At 36.5% G+C, this 27,582-nt stretch overlaps 1 protein-coding gene and 1 long non-coding RNA gene across 2 annotated transcripts in view; one reads left to right on the forward strand and one right to left on the reverse strand.

The window, feature by feature from the left end:
- The window catches only part of LOC146906340 (uncharacterized), a 47,340-nt gene that overhangs the window by 17,697 nt on the left and 2,061 nt on the right, over nt 1-27,582 (forward strand). The window lies entirely within an intron of this gene.
- LOC146906342 (albumin-1-like) lies at nt 9,674-10,719 on the reverse strand. Its single transcript, XM_085723030.1, has 2 exons — nt 10,562-10,719; nt 9,674-10,320 (listed from the first exon to the last, which is right to left on the reverse strand). Exons 1-2 carry the CDS (start codon nt 10,608-10,610, stop codon nt 9,908-9,910), a joined length of 462 nt encoding a protein of 153 aa, XP_085579156.1. The 5' UTR covers nt 10,611-10,719; the 3' UTR covers nt 9,674-9,907.

Raw genomic sequence — 27,582 nt, forward strand, 5'->3', positions numbered from 1 at the left:
CTAAGCTTTTGCTTTTGTTAAAGAATTTTGTCCTTGGTTTCGTTCTTACCTCTGAAATGGAAACCTATTGCAATATCTTTACAATATTCAAATGAGGCCATGTTCCTTTGCAATGTTTACAACTCCCCTTGAAAAATCCTTCGATAACAAAAAGATTGTATATTTTTGCATAAGCATATCATGCATCATTTTGCATTCATAGTTTCTAGTCCGTGTCTCATATCTTGTTTCTGTCTACAAAAGGTTAATCCATCAGTCTACTCGTATCTACAACACTCGAGCAAATCAGAATGGATCATCTTGAACAAGAGAACCACAAGCTTCGTGAAGAGGTGACAACCCTCCGGGCCGAAAATGAGATTTTGAGGAACTTGGTATCTTTGATGTCGGTTTCACAGAGTCAGCCGTTGTCTCTTCCTATTGGCAACACTCAAGCTCAGACGGTTGCTTCCACTACCCTGATTTCAACAGTGTTTGCTAGTACTCCTCAACATGCTATGCTGGAAGGTTATCTCTGGAGTACACCTTTAAGTTCTGGTGAAATATTCTGTCCTGATGTCTCTAAGCGTCAAACTCCTTTTGTGCAACAGACAAAGCCTATCCCTCAATCGGGCCCTTTGATCCCTCAAGCTGCTATGACCTACTCAACTCCTTTGATTCATACTACTCAGCAGGGCCCTGGGCCAATCTATCACTCAGAAAATGTGGTTGCATACGACCGGATAGGTGAACTAGAAGAAAAGTTTGACAGAATACATTTGGAATTGAAAGCTCTCTGTGGGAAAGAACTGTTTGGGAAAAATGCTTATGATCTTTGCTTGGTTCCCAATGTCGTGATACCGCCTAAATTCAAGGTCCCTGATTTTGAGAAGTACAAAGGGAACACTTGCCCTAAGCTTCATTTGGTGATGTATGTGAGAAAGATGTCTGCTCAAGTAGGTAACGATGGTTTGACTGGTGCGGCACTAATATGGTACATGGGTCTGAGCAAGGATGCTATCAAAACTTTCAGTGATTTGTGTGAGGCTTTCGTCCAGCGATATAACTACAACTTGCACTTGGCCCCAGACAGAAAAGAACTGCAGCGCATGACCCAGAATGATAATGAATCCTTCAAAGCTTATGCCCAATGTTGGAGAGATGTTGCCGAACAAGTCCGTCCACCTCTGGAAGAAGAAGAGTTGACCGAGATTTTCCTGGAAACTCTGGATCCGTTCTATTTTGAGCATATGCTTGCAAGTGCATCTGGCAACTTCACGAAGATGATGATCGTGGGTATGCGTATTGAAGAATGGGTCCGAAAAGAACGTATGGTGAAAGAAAGTGTTCCCACTAATGATTCCGAGAAGGAAGACCAGGAAATGAGTGTGGTAGAAAACCAGCCTCAACAACTGCATCCGGCTTATTACCCTGTTGCCGCTGTTATGCCCGATGCAAATGTTCAAAATCCGGTTTATCAACCCCAATTTCAGCAATACAACAATATCAACAACAGCCCTGTCAACAGGCTTAGAAAGCACCACAGTATGATCCGATTCCTATGAAGTATGAAAAGTTGCTCCCCTATTTGCTTGAGAGGAACCTTGTTCAGACCAGGCCACCTCCTCCAATATCGAAGAAATTACCAAAGCGGTGGAGACCTGACCTCTTTTGTACCTTCCATCAAAGAGCACAAGGTCATGATGTTGAGCACTGTTTCTCTTTGAAAATGGAAGTCCAGAAGCTGATCAAAGACGATCTCATACCTTTTGAAGAGTTTGAATTGGAATGTGCAAGTTAATCCGCTACCGGATCTTGGGACCTGATGTTGATACATGGAGTGTTTAGCTGCAATTGGGTCTTTGTTGATGTTTATTTCTACTACTCATTTGTTCAATTAATATGTTTGTTTGTTGCTTTATGTTTTTCAAAAAAAAGATCCTTTCGTCCCACCCGAGACGGAAGTGAACTTGTTTAGGGCTTTTTGCTTTATGTGTTTTCATCATTAATTAAATAAAGTCGCTTTGATCCTGACTTTGTTTTTATTTTGTGCTTCTTCTGGAAAAATGGAAATACAAAAAACCAAAAAAAATTCTTTAAATCATTTCCACATATATGCATAATCAAAATGTTTATATCAATAATCAAATCATGCATTAATAAACCCGTTGAACACTTTAACCATGTACTCTCTCTCGACTTTGAGTTCCTTATGGCTGAGGCTGAAAAAGGGAAGATGAAAGTTTCCCAATGAGATTATTGCCTACTGGGGCATCTTGTCCGCTGAAGCTGCAAATATTAAGGAAGACTGTCCAGAAGAGGACTTTCATGTACAAAGACTAGCACGAGATGCTACCATCTTCCTTGCAGGGATATTGTACGACAAGTGCACACTTTAACAGGGGCAACCCCCCACCATCCCTCAGTTTACAATATAAAAGCAGTGCCCCACATGGAGGTCAAAGTCCTGTCAACGGAAGTTCCAATGAAAGCTAAGCTTGATTGAATTTAAAAGTGTTATTGTCGTGTGTCATGGACAGTCATATCAAAAGGATAAAGCAAGTATGCGATAAAGAAGGCTCGCCCCCGTGAATGTCAAGAAAGTGACCTTGTGCTTCAAAGTTATATGATTACAGGGGCAATGAATGCCAAATTACAATGAATGGTGACAAACTTGTATGTCCTGTGAATACCGATGCAGTCAAGAAATACTTTGTAAAAAAAAAACGTCTCGATGGACTAAAACCTGAAAGGGCGGTCCATGCAAAAATTAGAGACATGTACAAAAAAAAAAGGAAAAAAGCTCGATAAGTCACAAACCTGAAAAAGTGGCTTAGGCAAAAAAGAGCGTCTCGATGGACTGAAAACCCGAAAGGGCGGTCCATGCAAAAGTCAGAGACAAAAAGAAAAAAAAATGATGTTTATCCTGATAGGTTGAAACCCGCAAGGGCGACCTATGCAAAAGTTAAGGATTGTGACAAAGTAACTGCATCTGGCCGGACATGACTCACTTGGGGTAATTCAGCCGTCAAAAGACTTCCTATTTATGGCAAGGTAACTGCATCAAATCAGGTATGATTCATCTAGGGCATCTTAATTGTCAAAGGATCTCTGATATGAAGTATCTGCAAATCAAAGACTCGGAACAGTGGAATTCAAAGTTGTTAGGGAGCATAGCAGTTATTGTGTTCAATGTATCTTTCCCATATAATTACCATTTTCCAAACTTTTTAAAGTCTGTGGAGCCACGCCTTTGGCAGGCCACCACTCCATTTACATTAATTTGAGCCTGTGCCCATTTATTTGAAATTCTCATTTGTTCTATTTGCAAAATTTTCTTCCATTTTTGATGTTAATACTTAAAGCAAAAAATATTTTCAAATTTTTTTCATGTTTTTTTGAAATGCATAAACGACAGGTACATCTTCTTTGAACTTATGAGTAGGTGAAATATACATCAACATCCGTCTCAAGGATAGTTAAACTCTACAAGTTAAGTGTGACCAAAGGCTGTGAGATGACCTCTGTCAAAAAAAAAAAAAGAGAAAAAGAAAAAGTATACAAAAAAAAAGGCTCGCTAAGTTGAAAACCTGAAAAGGCGGCTTAGGCAAAAATGAGCGTCCCGGTGGATCAAAAACCCGAAAGGGATCCAGGCAAAAATTAGGGGCATACAAATAGAATATATTCCCGGTGGATTGAAAACCCGAAAGGGCGGTCCAGGCAAAAATTAGGGATTCAAAAAATATATATATAAAAAAAAACAAACAAAAAATGAAAAAACAAAGACAGGGGCATCACAGTTCAAGTGGGCCAAATGGAAAGAATGCACTTGATGCTGGTTCACAAATGGCGACTTCTGCCAATGGTTGTATTGATGGCGACTTCTGCCAATGGTTTGATTAAGTGGCGACTTCTGCCAGAATGATTGATTAATGATTTTTACCCTGAGAAATGGTGACTCCTGCCTATGATTTGATTGACGGTGTCTCCCATCTGTGGTTTGATTGATGTATTTTATCCCTTAGAGATGGCGACTTCTGCCAAATTCTTGATTGATGAGTTGTTTCCCCTAGTGGATTGATTATTGGGCTTTCTTCCCTCAAGTGGTTTGATTATGGGGCATTCTCCCTTCAGTGGTTTGATTATGGGGCATTCTCCCTTCAGTGGTTTACTTAATGGGTTGTTTGAAGGGATTTACCCCATCAGTGTTTTGTTTGAAGGGATTTACCCCGACAGTGTTTGACTCATCTCCAGTAATATTATCCCCAATGATGATTGTCGTGTGTTTGTATTGCAATGTCAGTCTATCTCTCATCTTACCTATCCTGTTTTGTTTCATCAAGTTCACCTGTCATATACAGTCATATATATTCATACATTCATGTACTCATACATTCATTCTTACACATATTCATGCATATAAACATCCAGGCACACATAACTTGCATACAAATATCATTCATACATGATTGCATTGACCACCTTGCGTCTTATTTCAATTGTATTTCAAAAGTATCATCCCCAGTTGTGACTGATCCAGAGAGGTCACCAATCAAACATTCTTTCAAGTGTCAGTTTCTACAAATGACCAGTGTGTAAATACATTTCAATTTCCCCAGTATCTGTCCAATTTTATTTGGTTTGTCTTCATACAACTATCTTACAGATAGTAGACAAACTTTTCTTTCATTTGTCTTCATACAGCTATCTTACAGATAGTAGACAACCATTCATTTGTCTTCATACAGCTATCTTACCGATAGTAGACAACATCTCTTTCTCTTGTCTTCATACATCTATCTTACAGATAGTAGACAACCTTTCTCTCATTTGTCTTCATACAACTATCTTACAGATAGTAGACATTGTTTCTCTCATTTGTCTTCATACAACTATCTTACAGATAGTAGACAACTTTTCCCTCATTTGTCTTCATACAACTATCTTACAGATAGTAGACAACTTTTCTCTCATTTGTCTTCATACAGCTATCTTACAGATAGTAGACAATGTATCTTTCATTCGTCCTCATACAACTATTGTACAGATGGTACGCGATGTCTCTTTCATATTTCTTACCTTCATACAACTATCACTGTATGATAATAGGTAATATCTGTCTTTTTGTCTTCATACAACTATCAGTGCGATAGAAGACAACCATTTATTCCCCAGTGTCTGCTCAGTTTTATGTCTTGCAATGTCGTTCTTACCATTTCTATTTCTTGCAATGTCGTCTTTACCACGGCAGTTGGTGACAGACAAGCTTTACCTCTCGTATTTTCGTCTTTACCACGACAGTTGGTAACAGACAAGTTTTATCTTCCGTATTTCAGTTGGTAACAGACAAGCTTTATCTTTCGTATTTTCGTCTTTACCACGGTAGTTGGTAATAGACAAACTTTATCTTCCGTATTTTCATCTCTTACCTTGGTAGTTGGCAGCTTTTTTCCTCCCCAGTTACTTACCAGTTTGTTCCCCAGTCAGTTTATTTTCGTCGTCTTTGCATTCATACTTGCATCGCATGCATTCATAATCATTATATTCATGGCGTTCCCAGCTTTTCAACTGGTCAAAATTCGGTGTACTTAGTATTTAAGTCTCTTCGACCCGTTGATTTAAAAATCTCATGTTTTAAATCCCCGTGACGAAGAAACTTAAATAGGTGCATCTGTCATACCCCAAATTTTGACCACTTTTATTCGTTTTTAAGTTTTTATTCGTATTTTAAACGCCGAATAATTTTGTCGTTTCAGACGGAATTTCAGCAGAGAGGTATTTTAAAATACCTCATTTGGTTTCCGAAAGGGACAGTTTTACATTCTTATTAATTCATTTATTTCATCTTTATTATTTTTAATTCTCATTATTTAATTTCCTTTTAATTTTTGTATCTTGAGTTTTTATTATTCTATTTTGTTTCCATTTTTATATTTTCATTTTTATATTTTCTTTCTACTTTTATTTTTCAAAGTCACGTTTTGTTTTTAAGATAGTTTCCTTTTGTTCTTTTTAGTCCTTTTTAAGTCCATTGGTCCTTCAGGTATTTTCATCCAAGTCCAGCTGCAAAGGTACTCTCTGGCCCTATCAAACAGATGACACATCATCAGTTTTTCCTGCAAACCCTAATTCATAGCTATAAATAGCAGCATTTATTACTGCATTGTGGACAGACTAACACACCCAATCATAGCAGCCGCACAACACAAACCCTAATTTCCCATTCTCTTTCCATTTTACAGATCAAAACACAAAAAATAACAAAAAATCACAAAAATTAATATGAACATGAAGAACGCCATGAACACAAAATTTTCCAGCAAGCTCAAATAAACACACACCACTAAGATCATCATCGATCCAACACTGTCATCATCATAAATCATCACAACACTTGTTTTTTTTTCGATTTTGCTTTCCATAAAACAACAACACATAAACTCATATAGAACCGAGTTGAATCGGATTGGTGAAGAAAGAAGAAAAGTGAATCTGAATCTGTTCATCATCATCAATATCATCTCCGATCCGTCTTTTGGGTTCAAGCTCACAAATAACACAACGGATTCGCGAAGCAGGAAGGAGGAGAAAGAAGTTTTCCGATCCGAACAAGTAAGCATCTAGATAGAAGTTTTCCGTCACATTCTTTGAGTCCTCCGATTTAAAACCAGAGGTAACGATTCCTGTTCACTTCTGTTCATCTTTTGTCTAAAATTTCCGAAACTTAAAGCTTAGATCTAGGTCATATCTTTAATTTTCTTTGAAAAATGTTTGAAGAAATGAGAAGAGGAGAAGTAGACGGAGCTTTTGATATAGAATTTTGAAAAAAAATTAAAAAAAAAACTCCGACGCGGCGGCTCTTCAACCGACCACCGCATCGGAGCAGTTCCGACCACCGCCTCCACCATCTTCTCCGATCTGTATTTTTAGAGAGAAGGGAGAGAGCAAAACGTTAGAGAGAGAAAGGAGAGTATGTTTATGTGTTTTTTTGTCCAAGTCTGTTTTTATACCCCTATATTTTTATTTGGTTATGTGCACGCAAATGGATGTTATTCCTGTGCACCTTCAAGGCTAGACCGTCAGATCTTGGATCTGACGGTCGATGATGCTCCCTGTTAACTTTGCTGCGCGCTTTGCTCTAAGGGTGTACCGTAAACCTTTCGTTTCAACCGTCAGATCTACGATCTGACGGTCCCTGCTTTATTGCCATTTTGTTCCTTATTTTAGTGCTTACCTTATCTGTTTTTTTTAACCTTTAGATCATTTGATCCAGTGGCTATGATGAGTTTTTGTGATCTGATCTGGACCTTCTGATTCATCAGACGGTCCATATCAGTCCAGCCTGAGCCAAGCCCATGGACCTTGCTCCATACCCGACCCATGACCCAACCGGTCCAGCTCTTTACCCAGTTGCAGGCCCAATCTCTCTTGTTTGCTGCTTTATTTTTCTGTGTGCTGTTTGAACCCCTAACATTGCTACTGTACCCCCTTTCCTGCATACTTTCTTTCATATATAAACCATTTTAAACTCACGCATTCTTTTAACACTTTAATTACTTATGTTAAAATTTTATCATGCATTTTATCAATTTATTTGGTGTTTTAAATTTGTCTCATATTCATCTTAAGAAACTTATTTAGCATACATTATTTATCACTTAGTTAGTAGTTTTATTTTTTATTTTTTTTCTATTTTACTTCATGCATCTTAGTTTTTGATTTGGCTTAAACTTAAAAATCTAACTCATGCATACTTTAAACTCATTTCATGGCTTTCTTCCAAGCATTTCAAAATACTTTAATCTATGTTTTTATTTTTGCTTTAATGTTTTAAAAAGCTCTATTTCATGCATTTTAAGTATATTTTACTCCACAATACCTTGTGTTAATTTTGCTTTAATATTTCAGTGTCTACTTTGTGTCTTAGTGTGATGCTTTTGAGTTTCTTATTATCTTGCTATATTGATTTAATTCTAGATGATCTCATGCGTTTTCTTTATGCTTGCATTTTATTTAAATTCCATGATATTTAGTGTGTATAATTAGGGAAGTGATGTAATTTTCTTTTGTGTTTCTTATTTCTCTTAGAATGTATCTAGGAATGGTATGTAATAGCGTAGTAATTGCACACACCGACACAAGCACCGACACTATCATTTTATTTATTGCTTTACTCTCGCTTTATTTTTCACGTCGTTACGCTCGGTTTCCGTTAGTTTAATAAAACCTTTTTATCTCAAAAAAATCAAATAAGCAAAATACAAAAAATATTTTCTTAATAAACCTTGGATCCAAATCCAAGATGTTTTTTCCTTTATTTTCTTAATCAAATTCCTAATGAATCTTAATTGAACTTAGACTAAATTTCATAAATAAAATGAAACAACCTCACTCCCATTTTATTCTTCTATACCTTGAGGTCTCGCAATCCTTCTTAAAACCATTTTCAAAATCAAATTAAAATCAACCTAACCCACAAAAAATATTTTTGAGAGAGAACTACGGCGGTTTTGATCCCTTTTAAGGGTACGTAGGCAGAGGGTTTATTCCTTCCAAATCGATCAAATAAAAATAACAAAAACTCATACTTCTTCTCCCTCCATTCTTTCACTTAGACTTTAAGCAATAAATTTTCAAATAAAAAGAATCTAGGACAAGATAAAGTTAGAAAGAGGTTCCCACGGAATACCGTGGACGATGCGGGTGCCTAACATCTTCCCCAATCGTAACCAACCCCCGGATCCAAATAAGGGTTTAACTCATTTTCCCTTCCCACGAAAAATCGAGAAAGTTCAAACGATTGAAGGTTCAAAACCAATTAATGGATTGACACCCGAAAATCATGGTCTACAACTTGGTATGTAATTTTGAATTCAGGATTAATATTAAGATTTTGTATTTATAATTTTTCACTGAAGTTGTTCTTTAAGTCAAATAATAATGTTTTATTTTTGACAAGAACAGAGTAAGTGAAATAGTAAGGATTAAATGCAAATTTTTTTTAATATAAATTTTTTCACAACGGTGCAAAGTGGTTGCGGTAGCTTATAACCAGCAATTTAAAATTGGGTCTAGGAGAACGGTTTTCGTAAAACATCGGTACTAAATTGTTGGCATAGCGCCCCAAATAGCGTTCTTATAGTTAAGCAAGCACAACGGATTTTTAGTCGGAGACAGCTTAAAACCGTTGATGTTGAGAAATTTAAAAAGCGTTCTCAAAAGGATACCTAAGACTACGGATTTATCTTTGCCGTTGTTGTTTAGGAAAATAACCGTCCTGAAAGCATAAGACAACGCCTTAGACGCTCGGAAAACCGATCTGGTATCCTACGGGAACGGTTTTATCATATTACGCAACAGTTTTTTAGCGTTTTTACATGGCAGAAATGTTGTAGTGGTTCAAAAATAATTTTGTTATATGCCTTGACATTATTTTGTTTATAAATCATTATATCAATAATTTCTATAATATTTAAAAAATTTAATCAAAATTATACAAACAAACATAATAAAATAATCGCATGTGTTAGCGCAGTAGAAAGAGCGGACAGATGGACAAGATAGTGTCTGTCTTTCTGCTAGTTAAATATTAAAGATAATGTAGTAAGTAACAATATTAGATATTATTGTTATTTTTTCCTATTTTTTGTTTCAAGCACTCTTGTAGGCAACGTACGAATTATAGTAAGAGAAATGAGAATCGTAACCTTACTTTATATTACAGTGATGACATATATTACAGTCACACACTCATGCACATGCTACACTTATTCAAATTCAGATGGATATCTAAGAAAACCAACTGATTAGTTGGAAACAAAGATTCCTTTATTAAAAGTAGTATGTGTTAAAATTTGGGGCCTAACTCATCCTTACAAAACCGGCTTGTAAGGTGAGGATTGTGTAGATGCCTGATATATCAAGATCACTAAGTGGTAATCTGATCTACAGACATCTTCAAGAATCCTTTTTCATTGGAGTTAGAGATCACATTCTTGAAGAAGTTGTTTATGGCAGGGTTAGAGCCAACCTCGAAGTAGCGTTCTGCTTCAGCGTTAGAGGTAAAACACCAGCCAATATGAATTTTAGAATCAGGATAACGAGCACAGAAGCTCCCACTTCCCTTTTTGGTGCAGTCGAGATGAGATTGACATAGGTTTGGGTGTTCTTCAACCACCTTTACAATAGATTCCTTGGTAGGAAGGTATATGCAATTTCCATATAATATTCCCCAAGGGACACATTGACAATCTGGGTTCTCTTCGCAACGAGGGAAGTTCTTGTCAAATACAGAACAAAGGCCACCTGAACATGCTTCTACCTTCTTCATCGGGAATATGACTGAAAATGGGAGAGTCAATTAGTTAAAGTTGGAACAAATACAAGCACATACTTACACATGCTTGTATGCAACATATGACAATTGATATGGTTTAATTATGTACATAGTATAAAAGTATTTAAAATGTTACTTCAGTAATTAGGAGTTATTTTCATTAATTTTGTCATGTGTTTCTAACATAGGAAAAAAAATGTATGGAGCATGATATATATTAGTGAGAAGAAAAGTTAAAATACACACTGAATGCAGCAAGAAAGATGACAGTCAAAGCAAGCTTAACAGAAGCCATTGTTTGATTGAAAGAAAGAGCAACTTTAATTGTTTGCTGTGAATAGATTAGCTTCGACTTGCATTAGATGATTCTAGGATGCGACAATTTATAGAGATAGCTTGATATTAACGACAAAAACGTTTTTGTCATGTAGTCTACCGGTTAGAACTCATATATATATATATATAAATATATTTGTAGATAGACAAAATGGAAAAGTCATTATAAACTCACACACACAAGTGGAGGTACCGGGATTCGAACCCCGGTCATGGCATCCGGCCTAACAATTTAAATAAATATTCGTTCCCTGGTTAAAGAAAAGTAAAAAATCATTGTTATTACAATAATTGAGCTGGCTTGATACTGATGTTTAATTTTTTAATTTTTTTATTGGATGCAATAATTTATAGAGATACCCCCATAATAACTACAACAATTCCTTTAAAAAAGCGACAACAACTCTTTCTTATTTTTTAAAGTTCTTGCTAACTAGTGTAGTAAGGATATTGGTTAAGTAATGCTTTGATAGAAACTTTATCTTTAAAATACAAATCATGATTGTTGTCTTGATGATAATTACATCATTTTTTTTTATGCAAACTTACATATTTTAAAACTTTAATCACTACTCTAAAGATACTTGTTAGCATTTCCCAAGTTTTAATTCTTCAAATGAAGACATGTTTAACTAATGACCATATTATTCTCCATTTGTCCACAATAAATGTCACATTTGCACACATACAAATTGTCTCAAAATAAATATCATTTCCCTTTTTTAATATTATACTTGTATATTATCTAATTAATATTTTGTTCATTACGCTAAAGCAATTGTATACCAAACATTGCGTTTAGAACTAGGTATGGTCACTATGAGTATTCTGTAATGTTGTTTGGTGTGACTAATGCGTCAGGCGTATTTATGAAATACATGAATTGGATTTTCTATATTCATTTGGATCAGTTTGTGGTCGTGTTCATATAAGATATCTTGGTGTATTCAAAGTTGGAGGAGGAGCATGAGGAGCATATGAGAATTGTGCTGCAGACCTTTAGGAGAATAAGTTGTATGCTAAGGTGTCGAAGTGTGAGTTCTAGTTACGAGAAGTGAGTTTCCTTTGTCATATGATATCTAGAAGGTTTTTCGAGTTTGGCTTTACCTTTGACACAATTAACCTGGAAAGAACAAGCATATGTTTGGGATGCTCAGTGTGAAAAAAGGTTTCCAGAGCTGAAGAGGAGGTTGACATATGCGTCAGTTTTGATTATGTCGAATGCGAATGAGTCGTTTGTGATGCATCTAAGATGGGATTTGGTGGAGTGTTTATGCATAATGAACAAGTTGTAGCGTATGCTTCTAGGCATTTGAAGGTACACGAGAGGAATTACCCAACCCATGATTTGGAATTTGAAGTGGTGGTGTTTGTGCTTAAGGTTTGGAGGCGTTATTTGTATAGTTTGAAGTTTGAATTTTTCAGCAATCACAAGAGTTTGAAGTATTTGTTTGATTAGAAGAAGTTGGATATGAGGCAGAGGAGGTGGTTGGAATTTCATAAGGATTATGATTTTGAGTTGAATTATCATTCGTGTAATGCTAATTTGGCAGCACATGCGTTGAGCAGGAAATCGTTGCATATATCGACACTTATGGTGAAGGAATTGGAATTGTTTGAACAGTTCAGAGATCTAAGCTTGGTGTGTGAGTTAACACCTAGTAGTGTGAGGTTGGGAATGTTGAAGTAACATTTTGGAGGGAATCAAAGAGGGGCAGAACGTGGACTTGGAACTAGTGGATCGATTGGTGTTGATTAATCAAGGTAAAGAGAAAGACTTTAGAATGGATGGGAACAAAGTCATGAAGTTTCGTTATCGAGTTTGTGTGTCGGATGTACCCGAACTTAAAAGGATGATCTTCGAAGAAGGTCACAGGAGCAGCTTGAGAATTTATCCCGGAGCGACGAAAGAAGTTGTTTTGGTTGTATGAATGAGGAGGGATATTGCTGAGTTTCTGTTTGCTTGTTTGGTTTGTCAGAAGTCTAAGATTGATCATTACAAACCATCTGGAGTGATGCAACCGTTGTTTGTTCCTTAATGGAAGTAGGACAATATTTGGATGGCTTTTGTAGAGGTTTAACAAAGAATTTGAAGAGAGGTGATTCAATTGGGGTGACACCTTATAAAAAGTTCCAAATTAGACAACCCCATATCTTATATAACCATTCTTTATTTTTATTTAATGATGTGTGAGGGGGGTTGGTTTGAGTAGTTGGTTGTGAGGAAGGTGGGGGATGGTAAGATACCTTGTTTTAGTATGATTGCTGGATTGGTGGTGTTTCGTTTAGTGTGTGTTTGGTCTTCTATTTAATATAGCTATTGATAAATCAATTACAGTTAGGAGTATGTTTTTGCTTGGGTGGGGGAAGGAGGGGAAGCTGGGGTTTGGAGGAGGAGGTTGTAGGTGTGGGAGGAGGAGATATTAGCGGAGTGTAGGTTATTATTATATGATGTTTCTTTGTAGTGTACCTTCTCAGATGGTGTTATACCCTAATTTTGGACCTAAAAATACTTGCTCAAAATGATTTTTCATCTCTGATATGTGTCTATTACTATTGTTACTATTGAGTGATTGCCAATTTGATAATGTCTACTCTGATATTTTACTATGTTTCAGCTGCATGTTTTACTGTCTTTGTTTTGGAAAAAATCTTCAATTGTGACTTTGTCTATGTTTTCTTGCATTTCAAGCCATCCAAAATGTTTTCTTGCATATCAAGTCATTTGAAATTGTCTCTGATCAATTGCATATTTCTCTCCATCTTATTTCAATGTTATTTGCAAAAATCCATGAAAAAGGGCATTTTAGTCATTTCCTGCATTCAAACTCATTTTAGTCCCTGAAAATTGTCTCTGGGTCTTTTCAATTTGTTGTATAAGTCTTTGTTTCAATTCCATATTAAAATCCATTTCAAAAATTGCATTTGAGTCATTTTGAGTCAGTTTAGTCCCCATGGGCATTTTGGTCATTTCACATGAAATTTTGACAGAGAGAGGTTACTTTGAAGTACCTCATTTTGTAGTTGGATCATTTTAGTCCTTTTTGTGTTTTTTAATTGTTTCACTTTACGTTTTTTCCATTTTACCAATTTTATTCCAATTTTATTATTATTTTCATTTTAGTCCTTCAAAGTTTTAAAAATTGCATTCAAGTCCTTTTGGTCTTAAAATTGTTTTTCTTAGTCTTTTTTCTTAATTGCAGAACCGTCCCTATTTGTGTCAAGTTTATTTTTTTTTAGTCTTTTTTTAAATTGCAGATCTGTCCTTTAACTTCCAGAAATTGCACAAAGGTCCCTGAGTCCAAAATGCAGCAAGGCCGAGCCAATAAGTCCAGAATTTAGTCCAAGGCAAGTCCAGAACACGTGGCAAGCACCCATTGGGTCTCAAGTACAAGTTTCAGCCTATAAAAGGCCCAATCATCACAGTCCCATAGAGATTTCAACAACTCAGCAAAATCACAGAAACAGAAAGAGAGTTTCTCTCTCTTGGCAGTTACGATCAAAATCCCAAAAAACTCAAGAACACCAAGAAAAATCTCAAACCCTAGCTTTTCCAGAATCACAGATCGAATCAAATTGAAGCAAATTTCTTGAAGTTCTCAGAGATTCGAACTCGAATCTTCATCATCGAACCAAATTACTGCAATTCGGGCACAAATTCGTCACCAGAACGACGAATTTGTACGATCACAGTTGAGAGAAGTGAGAAGAAGAAAGATCGAAGTAGAATTGAACCAGTGAAGAAGAAGAAGAGAAGAACACCGATTTATTTTCGGTTCAAACTTACCAGAGGCTCAGAGAAGATTCACGAAGCTTTCCTTCATCTTCTCGTTCGAATCTCCGATTAAAACCAGGTAACTTCACCAAACCTTCTTGTTTTCATAGCAAAAAGCTCAACGAAGGTCTGTAAGTACGAATAAACGGTGAATCAAAGTAGATCAGTGACTTAGAAACATTTTCCTTCGAAAAAACTTTGGAAAGATCGAAAAAGATTTGAAACCGTAACTTCAAGCGTAGATCTACAACGTTTCACCGTTTATCTTGCAAAACTAAGTTCATATTCGTAATCAGTGTGAAAATTAGAGTAAGTTAGGGTTTAGATCCATGTAGATCGAAGTTGTTTAGGACTGGCGGCGACGATGAAGATTCCGATGAATCTTCATCTTCTCCAGCCGTTCCATTCCAGAAACCGGTTGTGAAAGATGAACGGAGAAGAGAGAGTTGCAGAGTTTCTCTCACTAGGAGAGAAGTTAGAGAGAGAAAGAAGAGAGGAAAGTGAGGAAAACGGTGGAGGTAGGCTTATATAAGCCTCTAGGATGCGCCTTTACCGTTGGATTTAGGGTTAGGAGGAGCTGGATCAATCCAACGCTCCTGATGCGTTTGGATAGTCCAGGTCCATCCAAGATCTTGGGCTTGGGCTTCTGTTGTACGAGATTTCGTCCTCTTGTGATATTTTTGCTATCTTGACATTGCTTTTTGATAATTACACCACTGTGTTGCCTAAAAAACTCTTAAAAATTCCTAAAAAAATTGTTCAATGATTTTCTTGTCATTTTTGGATGAATCTTGATGTGTTTACATGATTAAGCATTGATCAAAATATGAGGAAATAATTTGTTCCTTGCTAATTCAATTCCTTTTCATTTTTTGTTAAAAATCTTGTTAAAAATTTCTAAAAATCTTGTGGACTTTCTTGTAATCTTTTTTTGATACTTAAGGTTTGTTTCTCATAATATTTTGACATGTTAAAAATGGATAAAAATATAGGTGAATTTGCTTGTGTTTTTCTTGGTGCCTTTTGTCAATGTTTGTGAAGTTTTATTGCATGGTTTGATTCCAATATTTTGTCTCATGATGATTGATACTTGATAAATAAATTTTGTGATATGTTTGTCTTTTTTGGTACTGTTTGTGATGTATGGTGTTAGTTTCTTGCTTTACAAGTCATGTAAATAATTGTTTGTGAAAGTAAAGTACCAAATGTGTCTAAAAATATATCATAATTCTTGACTTGAATGTGTTCTTATGATTCTCACATTATTGATTGTAATAAAATCTTTGGAAAATTGTCATGATATGAGGGTTATAGGTCATATACTTGTTTTGATATTATGATAAATTTTAGGTATATTTTACTACTTTTATGTTAAGAGTTTTGTTACTTTTTTTGTCAAGTTTTTTAGTGTTTCTTTTGCTTATAATTTCTATTCTCTTATGCCTTATGCTACTAACCATCTTATTTCATGTTTCATACATTCCATAAGCATCCCATCATCCATCTTATATTCTTAGCTTTTGTTTCTTGCACTTTAAATTTTGCCAAGACTTAGCATGTAAAAACTTAGGGATTTTGTAATTTTCTTTATGCTTTTAAATTCTTGCAAGACCATAGCATGTAAACTAGGGCCTATGTAATGGACAATGGACTCTAATGATGTACACCGACACAAGCACCGACACATGCACACATATCACATAGATACTTTAGATGTATGCTTAGGGAATGTATGCTTTAGATGTATGCTTAGGAATCGCGATACTTAGAAAAATTCTCTTTTCCAAAAAGTATGAACAACTTCACTCAAATAATTTTCCAAAGAAACCTTGGGATCAAAATCCCATTGAATTTTCCCTTTATTTTCTCAAACAGAAAACCTTAATGAACTTTAATCATACTTAGACTTTTTTGCAAAGTAACTAATCACCTCACATTTTCCAAACCTTATGCCCTTGAGGCCTCTCTCTCATTCTTCAAAATTCCATTATCAAAATTAAAATCAACCAACAAAAACAAAAACATTTTTTTTGGAAGAGAACTACATGGAGTTTGATCCCTTAAAAGGGTATGTAGGCAAGAAGTCAAAAACTTCTCCAAGTCCAATAAAACAAAAATTCAAACACATTCTTCTCCCTCCAATTCGTGACTTAGCAAACCCTTAGGTGTAAATAACACTTTCAAATAGCATTTAAAAATAAAGCGCACGCTTAGAAAGTAAAGACGGTTCCTATAGGATACTATAGTCATCATGGGTGCCTAACACCTTCCCATGACGAAAACAACTCCCGGACCTCGATTCTCAAGGGTTTTTCTTATTTTTCCCTTCCCAAGAAAAAATGAGATATCAAAGGTTAAAAAGGTTCAAACGTAATCAATGTTTGACACCCGAAAAACCAAGATAAAACATATGGTTGGCAAAGGCTCCCAGATCCTTTAGAGGGGTACTCAATTCGTGGTGTCTGTCGCATCATTTTCGGAGATCAAGGCTATTTGATTAGCGTTTGACTCACTACTTTTATTCACGACTGAACTTTTAATTTTTTCAAAAGAAAGTGGAAAAGGGTTCAAATACCACATTTTAAAAGATTTAGGGTTCGGGGGTTGGTTACATAAAGGGAAGGTATTAGCACCCTTTATGTTCGTAGTACTCTATGAGAACCTCTTGGTTTTATTTAACGTTTTGTGCTATAACTTACTTGCTCTAGAAAATGGAATTTAAAGTGATAAAAAGGAAAAAAAAAAAAAAAGAGACTTATTTATCTACATTTTTTATTGATTTGGAAGGACGAGTATCCTTTGCCTACGTACCTGTAAGGGATCAAAACCTCATAGTTCGGGGTAGAAATTGACGTTTGATTGATTGAGTGTTTTTTATTAGTTTTTAAAAAAAGGTTTAAAAAATGACAGAAAGCCAAAGTGGCAAATGAGTATTTGCTTGTGTTTTTTAATATTAAAGAAAATGGACTCAAAATAGAATTAAAATTGATTTGAAATTTGAGAAAGAAAATAAAAAGAACGATCACTTGATTTTGGATCAAGGTTTATTATAAAAATAATTTTTGTGATTTTGATACTATTTGCATGTTTTTGTTGTTTTTGAATAATAACTAAACTAAAATTAACACTAACGGAGCAGGAAAATAAATCGTAGGTATTTTATGGTGACGTTGGATCATCACAAAAACCTTTAACCTAAACTAGAAAGAAAATAAAATTCATACACACACGCACACACACATGCATGATTTACATTAAGCCTAATATACATTCTAAAGTCTGTGGAGAATAAATGACAAGAAAAATAAATTATTTACATCAAAGCCTAGTTTACATTCTAATATTCTTGCTTTAAAATAAATGACATAAATAAATATATGAATAAAATAAAAAATCTAATCCTAAAATATGCATGAGAAAATATAAAACAATTATGATGCTAAGAGATAAAAATAAAATGCATGCGAGACTTAAAATAAAATGGGGTTCAATCACAAGGTGGGCGGTGCAGCAGTATTATGGGGGTGCAATGGGAGCAAAAGAAAAAAAACAGCAAAATGGGCTTTAAAGAAAGAGCCAGGCGTGTTGGGCTTCAGAGGCATTAATCAGGTCTATTTAATCTGGGATCAAGAGTCAAGAAGGCGAGGGTGCATGGTAAAGCATGCACCCACGCACACCGGAACAAACACGTGGCCTATAAATATGTTGTAAAGACAGAAAGCATTCATTTGCATTTTGTTTTCTCTCTCTTGCCTTTCTTTTGCTCTCGTCTCTCTCTCAAATGTTCTTCTTCTCCGATGGAGCGGCGGCCTGTCGGAGCAAACTCCGGTGCGATGGCCGTCGAGTAATCGCGGCGGCGCCGCCGCACCGGAGCTAAAAGCTCTCTTTTTTTAAAATTTTTTGTTGTTTTTTAACCGGTTCACTCTCCTCTTTCTTTGAATTTCTTTGTATTGTTCCCCGATTTCCTTCTGGTTAACTTCGGCTGTGCTTTGGGTCGATTGTTGTTGACGGTTGTGCTTGTAAATGAGGCCGAATCTGATTGTGTGTGGTTTGGATTCGTCCTGCGTGTGAATCGATTTCGCTGTTGTTAGATTCGCGGTTTGTGTGTTGTGTGGCCGATCTGGATTTGTTGATGGTTTGATATGGGTTTGAGAGTTGTGGATTGAGGTTACGGTTGTGTTGTTTGATTGAGATGAATGGATTTGAGATTGTGAGTGAGTTCGGCTGGGACTGTTGTTGTTTCGTCTTTCTGTGTTGCGGTTCTGGCTTCTGGTGATGTTGAATCGATTGTTATTTGTGTTTGGAATTGTTGATTGAGTTGGTATGGCTCGGTTGTGAGTTCTATAAAACAATTGAAAAAAAATGATATTTTCTTTGTGAATTACGTTTCTGTTTTGCAGTTTTTTTTGGTGAATTTCGGCTCTCCCCTATTTCATGAATCTGTAGTTCTGTTTATATTGTTTTGATTAGGGTTTTGAAACAAACATAATTCCTTGGCTCTTGGATGATAAGATCGCTTCTGTTCCTGAACTTGGGGATGAGATGGAGAAGGAACGCGTTTAGGCTTGTGGATTGGATTAGGATTGACCTGTGACAGGCTGTTCTGTATCGGGACCAATTTTGGACATTATTTGGACATAAAAATAAATAAATAATAACAATAATAAGGGAAAAAAGATAAGGACTAAAAAATTAGAAATAAAATAAAGAAATAAAGATTTAAAATAAAATGGAATTAAAATTTAGTTTTATTAAAAATAAAAGATGGAAATAAATACTAAAAGAAAAAATAAAAAGAGAAAAGGGCCCTACTCGGAATCAAAAATGAGGTATTTAAAAATACCTCTCTGCCGAATTTTTCACTGAAAAGTTAGAGACTGATTAGGGTCAAAGGACAAGTGTCGGTGTATGAATGTAGGGTCTTGGGTCAAAAATTGGGGTATGACAGATGCCCCTATTTAAGTTTCTTCGTCCGAAGATTTGAAGATGAAATCTTTGATTCGATGGGCCGAAGAGACTTAAATACAAAAGTACACCAATTTTGACCTAAGATGTTATGAATGCTCGTGATGTAATTATGAATGCATGACGGAAAAGATGATTTGACTCGAATGAGAAACAACAACGGGATACCCAAATTCGTTGAAGAAAGGGATCCGACTCTGCTAGGGGATACTGTAGTTTCACTAGGGAAGATGATTGTCTACTATCTGTATGATAGATGTATGAAGGCAAGAGTCTGATAGGTTTTACCTACTATCGGAATTGATAGTTGTATGAGGACACATGAAATGTATTACCTACTACCCGTATGATAGCCGTGTGAAGGTAGGATGAAAAAAAAGACATTGTCTACTATCTGTAAGATAGTCGTATGAACAGAAATGACATGGATTACCTACTATCCGTATGATAGCCGTATGAAGGTAAGATGAAAAAATACATTGTTTAAACTCTGTAAGATAACCGTATGAAGACAAATGAATGGATTACCTATTATCCATATGATAGCCGTATGAAGGTAAGATGAAAAAGACATTGTCTACTATCTGTAAGATAGTCGTATGAAGACAAATGAACGAGATGTTATCTATTATCTGTAAGATAGTTGTATGAAGATAAATGAATGAGACATCCTTTGACCAGACACACTGGAGATGACACATATAAGAGAATGAAAGGTAAACTCAAGCGGTCTGTTGTTTAAGACTGGTAGCTCGAAACGACTGATAAAAAGGTAAACTTAAGCGGTCCGTTGTCTAGGACTGGCAGTTTGAAACAAAGATAAAAAGTAAACTCAAGCGGTTCATTGTCTAGGACTGGCAGCTTGGAACAAGATAAAAGGTAAACTCAAGCAGTCCATTGTTTAGGACTGGAAGCTTGAAACAAAGATAAAAAGTAAACTCAATCGGTCCATTGTTTTGGACTGGCAGCTTGGAACAAGATAAAAGGTAAACTCAAGCGGTCTGTTGATTAGGACTAGAAGCTTGAAACAATTGAAGACTGAAACGAAAGGATATGAGCAATCAAGAGTTTGGATGACTGATGCAACCATGTATGAATTGATATTGTGTATATGATGTGTATGAATACGTGAAAATATTAAGGTATGAATGTATAAATGTATGAATATATGAATGTATGAATGTGTGAATATGTGATTGTGCAACTTGCATGACTGTATAAACTGTATATGACCGGTGACTCGAGGAAACGAGACAAGACAGGTAAGCTGGAGGCGGACTAACATCGCAGTACAAACACTCGGCAAACTTCCTTGGAGATGATATTATTGTGAACCAATTGAGCCATTGATGGTGTAAAAGTCCGGCACAAGGTAGCAACTCATGCCCCCTAGGATGATCAAAAGTCTAGAAGAAGTCACCATTTGTAAACCGGCACAGAGTGTTCCTCCATTGGCGTGCCTCAGCAGTCATGCTTTTTTTGTTTTTGTTTTTTTTGTATCCCTAATTTTTGCCTGGACCGCCTTTCCGGGTTTTTAGTCCACCGGGAATATATTCCTTTTTTGTGCTCCTAATTTTTGTCTGGACCGTCCTTTCGTTTTCAGTCCACCGGGACACTCTCTATTGCCTAAGCCGCCTTTTCAGGTTTTCAGCCTTTCTTTTTTTGATGATTTTTTGTATTTCTGGATTGCGACAACATCTTGCTCAAAGCGGAGGTCCTCCTCATAGTGCTTAGCCATCTTTCTCTTCTGGAACGTAATCGTTTTTGAGGCGGATGCTGATGTACGCTTCAACTACTCACGAGTTCAAAGAGAGTGTGTTTGTTGTTCACGCTTTTGAAAAGATGTAAAAAAAGGTTTTGTATTTTGAAAATTTTTGCTTCAAGTATTGCCATCAAAAATAGAAATTTTTTTGCAAATAGTAAAAGTGAGAGTTCCAAATAAATGGGCACAGACTCAAATTTGATGAATTGAGTGGTGACCTGCCAATGGCGTGGCCCCACAGATCTTTGCAAAAGTTGGAAAATGGTAATTATAATGGGAAGGTACATTGAACACAATAACCGTTATACTCCCTAACAACTTTGAATTGCCCATGTTCTGAATCCTTGATTTGTAGATGTTTCGAACCGGAGGCCTTTTGATAGTTGGTTGCTCCAAAAGGATGGTGTCTGACTGATGCAGTTACTTTGTCATGATCCTTAACTTTTGCATCGATCGCCCTTTCGGATTTCAACGTATCAGGATAAACATTTTTGTTCATGTCTCTAATTTTTGCCTGGACCGCCCTTTTGGGTTTTCAGTCCACCGAGATGCTCATTTTTGCCTAAGCTGCCTTTTCAGGTTTGCGACTTATCGAGCTCCTTTCTCTTTTTTTTTGACAGAGTATTTCTTGACTGCACCGACATTCAAAGGACGTGTCAGTTTTGTCACTATCCATCGTTGTAAAGTCGTTGCACACGAGCCTTCATAGTTAGGCATCCACTTGCCCCTGGAGTGTGGTTGAAAGGATAGTACCTTTTTGGGCACAACGTCTCTTTCTTGAATTTCACGGGGACGAACCTTCTTATTGGAAGTTGAAGGTGAGAAAAACACAAGAAGGAGGGGTTGAATTGTGTTTTCTTTTTCTATGTTTTCTCCTAAGCTGAAAACACTGATCTGGAGCATATAGAGTTCTGCTTCTGAAGTGATGTTCAGGACTAACTTGCAGCGGATAAAAACATATAGAGAGAGAGAGAGAGAGAAAGAAGAAAGACACAAAGCAATTATACTGGTTCCTTCCACAAACCGGAAGTAGTCTTGTCCCCCTTGCACTTCCAAGGAGAGTTCACTATAATGTAATATCTGATTACAACTGCTCACTGCTAAACTTAGCAAGAGACTTTAAACTGCTCAAGCACAACTGCAAGAGACTTCCTATGCTCCTGAACACAATCAAGAGACTTCTAATGCTCAAGCACAACTGCAAGAGACTTCTATTCAAACAGAATTACAAAGAAATATGTTTGAGGTTGAACACTTGATATACAATCAGTGGTGTTTACAATACAAATTAGATACAGACTCTTAAGACTCTAGAATTTCTAAGATATGAAAGTTGTTAAGAAATTCTAAGTGAACTTTTGAATGCAGAACAATTTCAGTAGAGTTTTGGCACTTGTAAATTGGTGTTGAGTCCTTGTCAATCTCTAAGTCTTCACTCCTTTATATAGAGGTGTGAAAGAGACGTTGTGAATTGCCAACACATCAAAATAGAGTCGTTTGAATCTTCGATCAATCATCAATGATATTTTGCCTGATATGGTTATTGTCCTATGAAGGATCAATTTCAAATCCATTCCAATAGAGAGGGAACATCGTTGCAGGCAGAGCTGTTTTTCTTCTCTTGTAGCAGAGACAAAAACAGAGTAGTGGAGGTAGTGGTTGTACACTTCGTACAATTGTACTTTGTCAACGTTCTTTAAAGAACAACCATCCAATGCCTTCAAATCCTTTCAAAATAGTTGTCCCTTCACTCTTCCAGTCTTCTGCAATGCTTAGACGAGATTAAATCCATTGAACAACCTTTGAAGCTTTAAGTCTTGCATCTCCTGATGAACTTCAGCTTCTGGTGATCTTCAGCTTCTGATGAGATGCTTCTGATGAACTTGCTTCTGATGACGTCATCACTTCAGGAGCACTTTGTCTTCAGGAGCATTTCTCTTCAGATGCTTCAAGCTTCCTTTTTGTTGATTCCTTAGCTCTCTTTTGTTCTTCCAGAACCTATTTAAGATGTCAAATTTTGTCTATGGTCTTGTACACTTGAACAAATATTAGCTTATCTAATTGACTATTTTTTAATACCTTGTTATCATCAAAACTCTCAAGGGTTTATTGTTAAACACATTTTGTTCCAACAGAAGTTTGTTTCAACCTTTTTGATAAAGTTGTACAAGGTCGTCATGCATTTAAAGTTCAACCTTGGAATTTAGCAGAACTCCTATTGACGGGACTTCGACCTCCACAAGAAGCACGACCTCCATGTTGAAATGTGTATTGAAGCACGATACCCATGTAAGGTAACGGTAACATCTCATGCCAATCTTTGGAAGTGAATGCCCCCTTCTGGGCAATCTTCTTGATTTTGTTTATAGCTTCAACGGCTAAGATGCCCCAGTATACGAGAGATTTTGTCGGGAATCTCTTCATTCTCTTTTTTCACCTTCGAACACAGGGAATTCAAAGTCGAGAGAGAGTACATGGTCAATGTGTTCAGCGGGCTTATTAATGCATGATTTGATTATTGATTTTGACAAATAAGTATAAGTTATGATTATGCAGATATTTGAGAATGATTAAAGAATTTTTTTTTTGGTTTTTTGTATTACCATTTTTCCAGAATAAGCACAAAATAAAATCAAAGTCGGGATCAAAACGACCTTTTTATTAATGATGGAAAATACATGAAGCAAAAAGCCCTAAACAAGTTCACTTTCGTCTCAGGCAGGACGAAAGGATATTTTTTGAAAGACAAACAACAAACATATTAGATGAGCAGATGAGTAGTAGAAAGAACATTGACAGCGACCCAATTGCGGCTACACGCTCGGATTCAAATTCTTGAAAGGCAAGACATCGTCGTCGATCAGCTTTTGGAATTCAATCTTCAACGAGGGAAGGTACAAAAGAGGTCAGGTCTCCACCTAGGCGGCAATTTCTTAGGTATCGGCGGAGGTGGGCTGGTCTAGACAAGGTTCCTCTCAAGAAAAGAGGGAAGCAGCTCCGCATATTTCATAGGAATCGGATCATACTGCAATGTTTTTTGAGCCTGGTGATGTGGATTGACTTGCGGATGAGCCTGTCGTCGAGCATGATCTTTCACCATATTCACTTCCTGGTCTTTCTTTTTTAAACTGCCAGCGGGGGCACTTTCATTGACCAATCGTCCTTCTCGGACTCCTTCTTCCAACTGTACACCCATACCAACCATCTCAGCGAAGTTCTTGGGCGTACTTCCGACCATCTTCTCGTAGTATAACTGATTGAGAGTTTTTATGAAGAGCTTGGTCATCTCTTTCTCTTCTATACGCGGGATGATTTGGGCAGCGGTATCCCTCCATCGCTGAGCATATTCCTTGAATGTTTCTTTGTCTCCCTGAGTCATAGCCTGAAGATCGCTTCGGTCTGGGGCCATGTCCATGTTGTATTGATATTGTTGCACCAAAGCTTCACACAGATCATGGAAAGTTTGGATCTTTATTTTGTCTAGATTCATGTACCACTTCGAGGCAGGACTAGCCAAACTCTTTTGAAAGTAATAGATAAGGACCTGATCGTCCTTGGCATATGCTGACATCTTTCTTAGATACATTGTCAGATGTTCCTCAGGGTAGGAGTTCCCTTTATATTTCTCGAAATCTGGGACCTTGAACTTGTGGGGTATCTGGACGTTCGGCACCAGACAGAGATCATAAGCAGTTTTCCCAAACACTTTCTTCCCACATAGAGCTCTCATTTCTCGCTGCATCTCATCATACTTATTTTGCAGGTCATCAACCCTGTCATAGGCCCCCACACTCCCAGAATGGAAGATAGGTTCCTCTTATTGTGGGATAGTATGAACGGCAGTTGCTGAGTAGGTCACAGCAGCTGGAGGAAGCATCGTAACTTGCTGAGGAACATGAGTTGTACGTTGAAAAGTAGGCATCTGAGCTTCACAAGCAATGGGATGGAGTATTTTTCCAGTAGAAAAAGGAGGGAACCATGGCATGGAACGTTGTGGTGTAGAGTACTTCGGAGTATCAGCACAAAACGTCCATTCAGGGCCAATAGAAACAGTTTCAGCTTGAGTCCTGATAGGAGGAGGAGGAGGTGGTTGATTCTGTGCAACCATCAGTGTTTTCATCAATTCATTCATTTCGTCCATCTTAGTTTGCATGGCTGCCATTTTCTCCCAGAGCACTCGGTTTTCATGTTCGAGATATTCCATATTTTTCTCACGATTGCTCGAGTGTTGTAAATGTGAGTTGGTTTCGGACGAGGACGCCATGACTCTTTTGAGATGGGTTGACCTTTTATGGAAAAGAAAAAATTGTGAGACTCGGAATTGAGACTATGAAATGCAACATGATGCATGCTGCTTATGCAAAAATAGACACAATTTTTTGGTAAAGGACTTATCAAAGTAATTGTAAACATCATAAGGAACATTGTATCATTTGATAATTTGAAATATTATGAACAGTTCTCTTAAGAAAAGGCAAAGCCAAAGACAAAGTCCCCAACAAAGCTAAGATCTAGTTTAAGACTTTTGAAATTGTGTTCCTTTGTGTCCCTCTTTATAAGGTCCACATCTCTGATGTATACAAGGACTTATCTAGGTCCTTCGACAAAATTTTTTTTTATGGATGAATGCATGTTTATGCTCAAAGTACATAGAATACATGGTGAGGTTAAGTCCACATGTTGGAGTCAAGGGTAACAACGTTATTTGGTAGGGACTATGTTTTTCATATGTACCTGTATCACGGGTTCTACCAAGTTCCCAAATTCCAACCCCCTTTTGAATATATCGGTGCATAGGACTGCTCCTAGTCTAATAACATTCACAAGGAAGTCTAGTTTGAGTGTAGTATCGCGTATCAACTAAATTCAAGACTGCTCTTGGTTTAGCCACCGAACTACGTCCTAAAAAGGCCAAGATGGGTTAGGTAACTCTAAAGGTTTCTCAACTTTGACGGTCGTTCAAAAATAATAGCTCCGGTCACGACTGCTCATGATGACATCATATTACTTCGAGAGACCTTCATTGAGTGGGGTTATATCACATGCACACATAGCGCAGGACCGCTCCTGGTATGGCACTATGATTGTACCCCATCCTATCTTACATTTCACTCAAGCCCGGGTGTAGGACTTATCTCACCACTCACGTTTAAGAAAGAAGAAGGAAGAACATATATACACGTATTTCCATCTTTTATTTTTTTTTGTTTTTATTTTTAAGCAAGTTATAGCACAAAAGTTAAATAAAGCCAAGTTAGGCTCAACCCTCTTAGGGCGTCTCCAGTGAAGTCGCCATTTCTGTCGCGTCATTTTTCGGAGATCAATGCTATTTGATTAGCATTTGACTCACTATTTTTATTCACGACTGAACTTTTAATTTTTTTCAAAAGAAAGTGGAAAAAGGTTCAAATACCACATTTTAAAAGATTTAGGGTTCGGGGGTTGGTTACATAAAGGGAAGGTATTAGCACCCTTTATGTTCGTAGTACTCTACGAGAACCTCTTGGTTTTATTTAACATTTTGTGCTATAACTTACTTGCTCTAGAAAATGGAATTAAAAGTGATAAAAAGGAAGAGAAAAAAAAGAGACTTATTTATCTACATTTTATATTGATTTGGAAGGACGAGTGTCCTTTGCCTACGTACCCGTAAGGGATCAAAACCTCGTAGTTCAGGGTAGATATTGACGTTTGATTGATTGAGTGTTTTTTATTAGTTTTTGAAAAAAAGGTTTAAAAAATGAGAGAAAGCCAAATTGGCAAATGAGTATTTGCTTGTGTTGGACTCAAAATAGAATTAAAATTGATTTGAAATTTGATTAAGAAAGAAAATAAAAAGAACGATCACTTGATTTTGGATCAAGGTTTATTATAAAAATATTTTTTGTGATTTTGATACTATTTGCATGTTTTTGTTGTTTTTGAATAATAACTAAACTAAAATTAACACTAATGGAGCAGGAAAATAAAGCGTAGGTATTTTGTGGTGACGTTGGATCACCACAAAAACCTTTAACCTAAACTAGAAAGAAAATAAAAGGCATACACACACGCACACACACATGCATGATTTACATTAAGCCTAATATACATTCTAAAGTCTGCGGAGAATAAATGACAAGAAAAACAAATTATTTACATCAAAGCCTAGTTTACATTCTAAAATTCTTGCTTTAAAATAAATGACATAAATAAATATATGAATAAAATAACAAATCTAATCTTAAAATATGCTTGAGAAAATATAAAACAACTATGATGCTAAGAGATAAAAATAAAATGCATGCGAGACTTAAAATAAAATGGGGTTCAATCACAAGGTGGGGGGCAGTATTATGGGGGTGCAATGGGAACAAAACGAAAAAAAACAGCAAAATGGGCTTCAAAGAAAGAGCCAGGCGTGTTGGGCTTCAGAGGCATTAATCAGGT

This window comes from Medicago sativa, chromosome 7, assembly GCF_051527215.1.
Source record: "Medicago sativa cultivar Bolivia chromosome 7, Bolivia_mono, whole genome shotgun sequence".
In the NCBI taxonomy this organism is placed as follows: domain Eukaryota; kingdom Viridiplantae; phylum Streptophyta; class Magnoliopsida; order Fabales; family Fabaceae; genus Medicago; species Medicago sativa.